Below are 9509 nucleotides of genomic sequence, written 5' to 3'. Positions count from 1 at the left end.
TAACAAAACGGTGTTATTCTTCTCTTGTTCAGATTGTTTACATCGCATGTAAACCAACGGTTTCGCGTAGAAAACTTGGCACATATTGACATCGTCTGACCTTCTCGAACAGGCATGCAATTGTCAAGAATACCATCCACGTACACCGCTCCACGCTAGCCCGTGTAAGTGCTAACAGTTCCACTTCAACCTGTCAACCGTATGCCGGGGGTGTCCAGGCATGGATCATCGCTAGCAGGATGTAGCATCGAAGATGTACGACGTCACCGATGCTGCCTCCATCAATTCCGACCACCAGGAGCTGATGGCACCGTGGGCCTACAATGGTGCCGCCGTGACACTTTTCTTCATAGGGTTCTTCGGATTTTTTCTCAACATCTTCGTTATTGCCCTCATGTACAAGGATGTACAGGTAAGAGACGGTACCACACCGCGGCGCACGGCACCATATTTGCGTTGGAAGGGAAGAACAAACAGGGCGAACCGGGCCTGTTCGCCATCATTCGACAATTGTTGACGCTCTCTTAACGCCACGAGAACATCTAGAAATACCAGCCTGCGCCGTTGGGAAATTCCTAACGATTCATTGGAAGACTGCCCATTCGGTGACAGCCATGTGCATTCGTTACGCTTCACGCAAACTTTGTCCGAACACATGTCCAATTACTTCGTGTCGTACTAACGAGACGAAACGCTTAAGTGCCGTACATCTTTACTATTACTGTGGTCTTCATGCTGTTGCCAAATTTTGGACCCCCCCACACTTTGGTGAACTTTGGCCGGGCAAGATTCAAAAAGAAATCTCGACTCACAGAAGCAACTTTCAAGAGTTGACTCAAGTATGGTCGCTTGCTTATGAGGTACTCAAAAATTCACAACAAATCGTAGATTTGCTGACCATGTCACGCATGCATGGTCAGGAATATTCATTCACATAAAAAAAAACTTGTCAGAAGCGTAATTGCTTTTGACGATACTGATGAAAATAACCACCAAAACTCTCAACTTTCACAATTCTTCCACGTTACTACGGGCTTTAATTTGTAAACTTTTTGAAAATTTAGAAACAAAGCATTTGTTTAGGCATCTGATTTAGCTGAACTACTAACTTTAATGTTGGCAACAATATGAAGTGCGGATTGCATACTTTCCGGCAACAGAATTGCTTGTGCTTTAGCAATACTAGATTTATGTGCTAGTCTACCGACTATGCAACTCATTTAAAAGTAACTTTTCATTTGTCACGATCAGCAATTGTGAACGCTTCTAATAGACAGTAGTGGAAAAACTTTATCCTCAATGCTGCACAACTCCTGGCCCGGTTGTTTCTGTTTGTTTTATTCTCTTTGAACAATAACACAGGACTAACATTTCAGCACTTTTCCGTTTCGATCTATCTTCCCTTTCAGCTATGGACGCCAATGAATATCATTCTATTCAATCTAGTTTGTTCCGACTTTTCCGTATCGATCATTGGAAATCCGCTCACCCTAACGTCCGCCATTTCCCACCGTTGGCTGTTCGGGAAAAGTGTTTGCGTGGCGTATGGTTTTTTCATGTCACTGCTAGGTAAAGTAAGAAAACGTTCACGCGATAGTGAGTCCGGTGGAGGTATCTTTATTGCAAAAACAATTTCTATTTTCATTTATTTTCATCATTTAACATTCTTAAGTGCAGCTGCCGTTGTGTTCCATCCTCGTTGGACGGGTGATTTATGTAGAACATTATTTTATTGTTTGGCTTAACGACTGTTCCACTGTGACTGTGTTAAATGAAGAAACATGCAAATTGGTACGCTTTTGTACGCCACTAACACCCTTCAGCAGATTATATAAAAAGGGTACTAAACGCAGCTAACCAGAGCTGCGCGAGAACTCTTTCTAAATTTATTCAGCAATCATCATCAAAGACCGTGCTACAAAGCTCTTTGTCCAGGCGATTGCTGCCGTGTAATGTTCGGCACGATCGGAAACAACGTAACATCCCGGCCCGGCCCAGCGAATAATACGAAAAATATGCAAACTCGTCCTTTAATGTGACGCATAATTGCGTTTCCATTTATTCTGCCCGCAAGGTAGGACATTTAAATAGGAATGGAAAAATAATCTAAAAATTGACGAACGACCGAACGTCACCGGTGATTATTACTCGGGTTCAAACCTCAACACCCACTTTGGTTGAAAGTGCGGACGAAATAATAACACGCTTTAAGGACGCTGTTGAATAATTCAGCTTGCCCGTGCAAGCCTGCAACGTAAAAGAAACTCAATAGTAGTAAGTAAGTAAATTACTTTCGAATCGGTGCTGTCGCATGGGCTGTCAATCATTGCCCATAGGAAAAACAAAACATCATTATTATTTTCACCTATTAAACTCGGACCGACAGGAAAAAACTACGCTGCCCACCAGTGGGGAAAATGAAGAGCATTTCACTTACTTCAAGCTATTAAGCACTCAGAATGTGGAGTAAATTTTCATCCATCTTCATAATTTTCATTCATCTACACGCTTAATCATCTGGCCACAATGAAGTGTTTTCGAGCCTGGGACACAATTCCTCTACGAAATGTTGGATCGCATCGCATGGATTTTTACGTTCGCCTCCGGCTTCATCCAGATAAGCAGAACCGGCAGTTAATTGATACCGCTGAGTTTTGCTTCCCAAACAGTGCACAATCAGCGTACGGCAAACAGAACGCCGCACCCTCATACGGAGCGTTATCGAAATTGATATTGATGTACGTGATTAGAAAGGAAAAGACTTCTGGTACGGTCGGCATCCTCGCAGCCTCCCATAGGGGAGCGCGCGTTCTTTGCCGGCTCAGGCAAATTAATCTGCACCGTAATCCGACGCGTGGTGATTTCCATTTCCTAATACGATTAAGCTGCTTCAGCTCAAAACCAACACACGATCGTGGATTGTTTGTAGTCTTCTGCATCACTTTTACCAACTTTTAGGCGCTTGAAATGTTGCTGACTGACATCTGTCAGCAATTTCGCGGTCGAACCATTGCAGCCATGTCAATTTCGGCGTGCAAATAATGTCAATCAATTCTTATTTTTTTATTTACCACGTACATATCACGAAGCATTGCAAATATTCGCCCTTTTTCCATTTTCCACCCTCAAGGAGGCTGAGAAACCAAACAGGACGGTAAGGATTTGCGTCATAACAATTTTAACATTTCATCAATTTTAGCATTTTGAGCTTAAAAAAAAGTCCAAATTCTATCAACGACCGTGAGCAATTTGTTCAGTTTAGCAGGTTTTGATTCTCGTACCGGCTGTGTAACGCTGCCTACGATATTAGAACCTTCCTCCACTACTAACGGGGCCGTGCTCATTAGAAGTTCAATCCGATTAGGGATTATATCGGAGCTTTTTACCGTCTGCTTTTATTGGTACTTTCAAGCAAACAAACGGTAATGGCGGAAACGAACCATTGCGACTTCATTCCGTGACAGGCTGCCGTGAGACTGGTGCGAGATGTTACGCATATGATAACGGAACGCGGCCTCGGGCCAATGGTGGTTCGATGGAGGAGGTTCTAACTTTTGCACGATTAATCCCACTTCTTTTTGACGTTAGCTTTCCGTTGTCAACTCTTCCCCCATCATCCCTCCCCTCATCCTACCACACAGTAGTTCCCTTTCCGGCGTCACACCGATGAAGTTACGAGGACGAGCTTTCCATTGTGCATCTGAAATGGTTTACAAATTTTACTGCTTGCAAACCACGCCTGATGGTACCGTGTTGCCAACAGTTTTCATTTTTCCTCTTCTCCTACCTTCCATTCCTTACCATTCCAACCATGGTACCGTGAGGAAAACCCCTGTGCGTGGAAAATTATTCCATCGGTTGGAATACGGTTCGTGAACGGTTGTGAGTTACCGAACGTTTGGCACGGATGCGATCCATTCAACATCAAGCTCATTTCGTAATTTTTCTTCCACGGGACAAAAAAATAGCTTCGATGCGTTCATACATCTTACCAATCGATTAAAATTCCCTTTTGGTTTGCCTTTCGCTACTTGCCATCGATCGAAAATCATACCCGCGAGACAACCGGACCGCAGAGATTTCTGTACGAAACGATCAATCGTTCACACATCAGTAGTCGTGCATTTCGACATTTGTAGTAAACTGTTGGCAACAGGATGAAAAATTACATGAAAAATCCATTTGTTTGCTTTGCAAAAGATGTACCAATTCTTTAAGGAACATATTGTTTTTGTTGTAGTTTTGAAAGTAACATCACATAAGCATCATTGTTAAACTAATCAACAAAGATTAACTAACTTTTAATGTATTTTATGTATTTTTTTTTCGTTATGGTAATTTGCAATCAAATTTGCTAATTCTTACTTTAACTGATCGTAGAGGAGTTCGGATTGCTTTTTAGTCTATCACTGTACTAAATTGAGTACTAAATAGTACTTTTGTACTAAAAATACCAAGTAAGTTGATTATTCTTTGACAATATTTTCTGTACATGTTAATTGTGCAGAATCAAATAGCATAGTCATACTCTTGAATGATTAATAACTATTTGTTCACATCTCTCTTATTATTTTACCCCATCCAACCGCATGCCGTTCACACAATGGCAGAACTGAACACCCCAATAGAAATATTGTATTATTTGTGAAGTGAGCCGTGTAACAAACAAATGTAGCAGTGTGTGTTTCCTGTTCTCTTGCATGAAATCCGTTCGCAGGAATCACTTCAATCACAACCCTTACAGTGCTTTCGTACGAGAGATTCTGTTTGATCAGCCGCCCGTTCACCGCCCAGAACCGCTCGAAACAAGGAGCCTGCCTGGCCGTGCTGTTCATATGGAGCTATTCATTTGCCCTTACCTCACCGCCACTGTTTGGCTGGGGCGCCTACGTCAACGAGGCAGCAAACATAAGGTACAGTTATTGACTATTGACAAATTGACATAGTGAAAGGGGGAAAAAAAAGCAAGCACCACCAAGCTCCGTCCTGCCGAAAATTCGTACAGAAGCAGCTTTAATTCGCTTGTTTGGAGCATTCCCCTTTTGCACTCCTTGCGACTCCTAGCGGTCCATTCTGCTTATTATCATAGAACCCCTTCATAAAGTTCAGGAACACCGGTTAGCTCCATTGAATGTAGTAAATTCCACGGAACTGACGTCGCACCCGTTTGCCCTGACACGAGTGACACGAGAAGGCGATGCGTCTATTGCCTGCGTCGGTCGGCCGACCGGTACTGATTTCAACGCCATTCATCCCCATTGCACAGCATAATCATTTAGCGAGAGATAATCATTTCATCCACTTCCTAAAATTTGTCCACCCGCACCGGATGCTTGATGTCACGTTGGTATACGCACCCTTGATACGCAGTCCGCCATCCGCTTCTCGTATACAGGTATAGTGCTATTCGCCGGAAGCGAACCGACACCGCACGGGAAGGTGAATAGCTTTTCAGACCATAACGTGAATAACGTCAAACACACAGCATTATTAGGCTGTTTGGAGCGCTTTTTTCCGTTTTCAATCGAATTGCCCAGAAAACCCAACATAACTATAGCCGCTTTTGTCAACACTAATCTCACCGACGCTTTGTAAGGACTCTCCGGTAGCAGTAATAATATTCTTTAGTAAAGTTCCATTTGGGTTGATATCATTTTCCATCACGCCTGAGCTGGTGGAATGGTTATAGCTGGTTGGAAGTACTGCACGGAACACGCACGGAACTAATCTCCGGCCCCGGTCCCGCTAGAGTATAGTGATGTGATGTGATTTTGTACCAACATTTCCGTGCGGCTCGTCGTTGGCCGTGTACGCATCTCCACTCGATGCTGATGTCAGCATCATACCGTGACGTGGAACCGTAAGAATGCAATGTGAATGTATTTATAGAAATAAATCATCAAAGTACAGCTTTTTTCCTCTTTTTTTGCAACTTTAATTGAGTTCCATGCGTGAATGGTTTTGGAAATCAATCTTCCCTTTCGAAGCTGCTTTCATTTTGTATACTGTCAATCACTTTTTTTATAACTTTGACATTCGAACGACCGGGATGAGGAATGGTTCACAGTAGAAAAATATTGTAACACAGAAGAAACTTCCAACTAAAGAGTTTGAATTAATATCTAAAATTAACAATGATATAATTAAATGCAATCAATACATACCTAATTATTTTTAAGAAAGAGATCCTTCTTTTTTAGTACGATTGCGTATAATCCGGTGCGCTCTTTTGGTGGTGGAGTTAGACTTTGGCGCGCGCCAGAAACCACACGACTCTGAACTCTCGGATCGATAGGATAAGACTTTTCGCGAAACTCTGTTTTGAATTTTTAACAAAGAGCAATGGAGGCGCCCAGCCACACCGCGTTATTCGTAACCGACTACCGACCCTGTACTCACCCCCTGGTGTGGTTACACTGCCTCTAAACGTCCCGGACTTGTCACTTCCTGACTTCGTTTTGTTTACGCTGAGGACATCTTGAGCAATGTCAAAGCAACTCTTAAAGACACTACAACATAGGCCACCGAGGATGTCTACACGTCTTTAAAGACCCGATCTCAAAAATGTCGGGAAAATTTGCAAGATGTTGCACCGAACTGATCAATAAAATGGGCACTGAGATCGTAACACAGGTAACCTAGAGTAGACCTTTAAGGTCAGTTCATCGTTTATTTCTATTAATAAGTCTTGAAGTAATCGATACTTTCAGCTATTGCTCTTACAGCACAGATTGATACGTGGCATGACGTTTTTTTCTTCGAAAGGTAACGTGCATTATTACCTTTTCAAGAACCGTTTAGGTTGCATAACTAAATCTTATTAATTACACTCCTACATCTTGAGAAACTGTAGGTAGCTTCCTCTATTTTTAACACATTTCCTCGTGTGGGATGACTATTGGGTTTACTAAGACAGTTGCATTATTTACTCCATCTTTCCTTCACTGCATTAAAAAACAAAACATGCCAAACTGGTGGTCTGTGGGATAACTCTTTGATAGATAACTGTTTGTAATTTTCTACCCATTGATAAGCTGCTCGGTGAACTGGGAGTCTCAGACGGTGAATGCAACGAGCTACATCATATTTCTCTTCATATTTGGCCTGATACTCCCACTAGCGGTTATTATTTATAGCTACATCAACATCGTACTCGAAATGCGCAAGGTAAAACTGCTGACGCTCCGTACGCCCAACGTTCTTGGTTGTGCCTCGAGCAGAGTAGCAGAAAACGATGAATGAATTTATGCACCGACTTGTTTATTTTCTTTTGCACGCCTTCGTTACAATGTAACAGAACTCCGCACGCGTGGGTCGTGTAAACCGTGCCGAACGACGCGTCACCTCCATGGTGGCGGTGATGATCGTCGCGTTCATGGTCGCGTGGACGCCGTACGCCATTTTTGCACTGATCGAACAGTTCGGACCGCCGGAACTGATCGGCCCCGGACTGGCAGTGTTGCCAGCGCTCATCGCCAAATCGAGCATCTGCTACAACCCGATCATCTACGTCGGCATGAACACGCAGTTCCGGGCCGCCTTCTGGCGTATACGGCGCTCGAACGGAGTAGCCGGCCAGCTGGAGAGCAACAACACCACCAGTCGGGAGAAGGACTCGCGCAGCACCGCGAAGGATGTGCTGGAGTGCAGTTGGGACTTTTGCCATTGGACGGTGCGCGGCACCAGGGTAAGCATCTCGTCCGCCGATCGGGACGCTCGATCAGCTGATGAACGATCCAGGGAACGGTCGAGCGGAAATATTACAGGTTCGAAGGAGGGTGACCGACATGTGGCACTCAAACTGATGCACAGCAATCCACGCTTCCCGTCTAGCGTCGAACCGGTGGCCGAATATAGTGCGTCGGGTGTAGTTCATAGTGGCGATAGTAGTGTCAAATTCGTGCGACAGGACTCGGAATTATCTGTGATCCATGATGGTAAGGTACTCGTTATCAAATCGTCAATACCACCTTCGGATATGTTGTAACAGTTAAGCTATTTTTATACATCGAGGGACGAAAACTTCGCAAGCCGGCCAAATGTGTAGACAAGTGAATTCCTAGGCTAGCCGTATATGAAATCAAATCATACCGTAACTACAAATTATCAAACATATCCCCAAAGGATAATGTTTGCGTATCAAGGTTTCAACATACCATGAGTAGGAACATTTATGATAACTGCGATGCTAATTTATTAACAGCTCAGGTATTGCGACAACTCGTAGTGTACTATTTTAAAATTGATCTTCCTTCACTGAAAGTATGAGCCCCCTTTCAATGAGCGATGTGTCAAATTTGCCATACTACATACCTTCAGAATCAACGTTTAAGATATGGTTATGTACAATTCTCTTCCAATTCCAGCAGGAGTGCTACACGAGCTTTTCCCTATAATTCAATAAACAAATTGTTCATTAAACTCAATCTAAGACTGCGTCATTGGAAGCATTTAATTAGCGATTGCATCAGAAAATTTTAGTTAAATTGCTAATAGCTGCATCAAATAAACGCGTCACCAGCTGTGCAAATAATGCTACTGCCCATTTTTGGTATATACGTACACGTATGAGTGATTTCTAATTTAATGTTGCTGTGTATGCCTAGCATGATGTCAATTTTAAGGTCTAAATGTAATGAAATAAAATACAACGAATGAGTACAAAGTACGATCAAATCGAATCGTTTCTGCTGTTTACTTACGCGAACTACGGGCGGCTGCAAAACGGGTGGGAGTTGAGAAAAAAGATTATGCTTGAGAGTCAGCTTAGTCAAAAGTTTTATTGAGAAAAAAAACTATAAAATACTTTCATCCTTCAAAGGGTAAGCAAGATTGTTGAATTATCATTTCCAAATCATAAACCATGTAAGCAGAGTTACACTTTTGCGTTGCTAGTTTCATGAACACTTATTTAAGATGTGCGCTCCTCCCACACTGAATATTTATGTTTCTTTCGTTGTTAGTTTAAGCTTCGTGTTTTTTTTTAATGTTTATCTTCAAACATTCAATTCTGCTGCTGTCAATAGCAACAAAAAAAAAAACAATTTTGAAGTAAAACACCATGCTTTCGGATATCGCAAAAAATCGGTTTCGAAATCCAGACGCAGGGTATTTATATCCGATGTTAAATTTCCCTTTTTTTATTACCATCTTGAATTGCTTCTCGTTTATGCAGCGGCTAAAACATCAAAGATTAATGCTTCTGCTCACCGGCGCCGATAGATAAGACATCACTGAGCGGCATACCATTAAGCGTGTCCGTATCGAGATCGTGATATTACGCTCTAACTGTTCCATTTCTCTCACACGCTGTTCACAACCAACATTGATTAATGTATCCTTTTTCCATTTTTTTGTTGACCTTTTACCAAGAATTATTGCGGCGGCCATGGGCGAAACCACAATTAACAGCACGAACGATCTAGATGAGATTATGATAAGGACTGGCCTAACTGAATGTTACCAACAAACATTTCAGACAAAACGATTGACCAACATACCAACATCCA

General features: G+C 42.5%; 1 protein-coding gene across 1 annotated transcript; it reads left to right on the top strand.

The window, feature by feature from the left end:
• The first annotated feature begins 253 nt into the window (after positions 1–253).
• LOC128707904 (vertebrate ancient opsin-like) lies at positions 254–7987 on the top strand. The gene is made up of 5 exons (XM_053802861.1): positions 254–412; positions 1410–1569; positions 4718–4913; positions 7035–7167; positions 7298–7987. Exons 1-5 carry the CDS (start codon positions 254–256, stop codon positions 7985–7987), a joined length of 1338 nt encoding a protein of 445 aa, XP_053658836.1.
• The last annotated feature ends 1522 nt before the right edge of the window (positions 7988–9509 follow it).

Source organism: Anopheles marshallii, chromosome 2, assembly GCF_943734725.1.
Source record: "Anopheles marshallii chromosome 2, idAnoMarsDA_429_01, whole genome shotgun sequence".
NCBI lineage: Eukaryota > Metazoa > Arthropoda > Insecta > Diptera > Culicidae > Anopheles > Anopheles marshallii.
Note: the sequence above shows the minus strand (reverse complement) of the source record. Positions and strands in the feature narration are given on the sequence as shown.

What these genes read in the sequence shown, in the direction of transcription:
- LOC128707904 (XM_053802861.1), top strand. Translation starts at nt 254, where the DNA reads ATGTACGACGTCACCGATGCTGCCTCCATCAATTCCGACCACCAGGAG. An exon ending in TCATGTACAAGGATGTACAG is followed by an intron (nt 413 to 1,409) that starts GTAAGAGACGGT and finishes CTTCCCTTTCAG; the next exon opens with CTATGGACGCCAATGAATAT. An exon ending in TTTTTTCATGTCACTGCTAG is followed by an intron (nt 1,570 to 4,717) that starts GTAAAGTAAGAA and finishes ATCCGTTCGCAG; the next exon opens with GAATCACTTCAATCACAACC.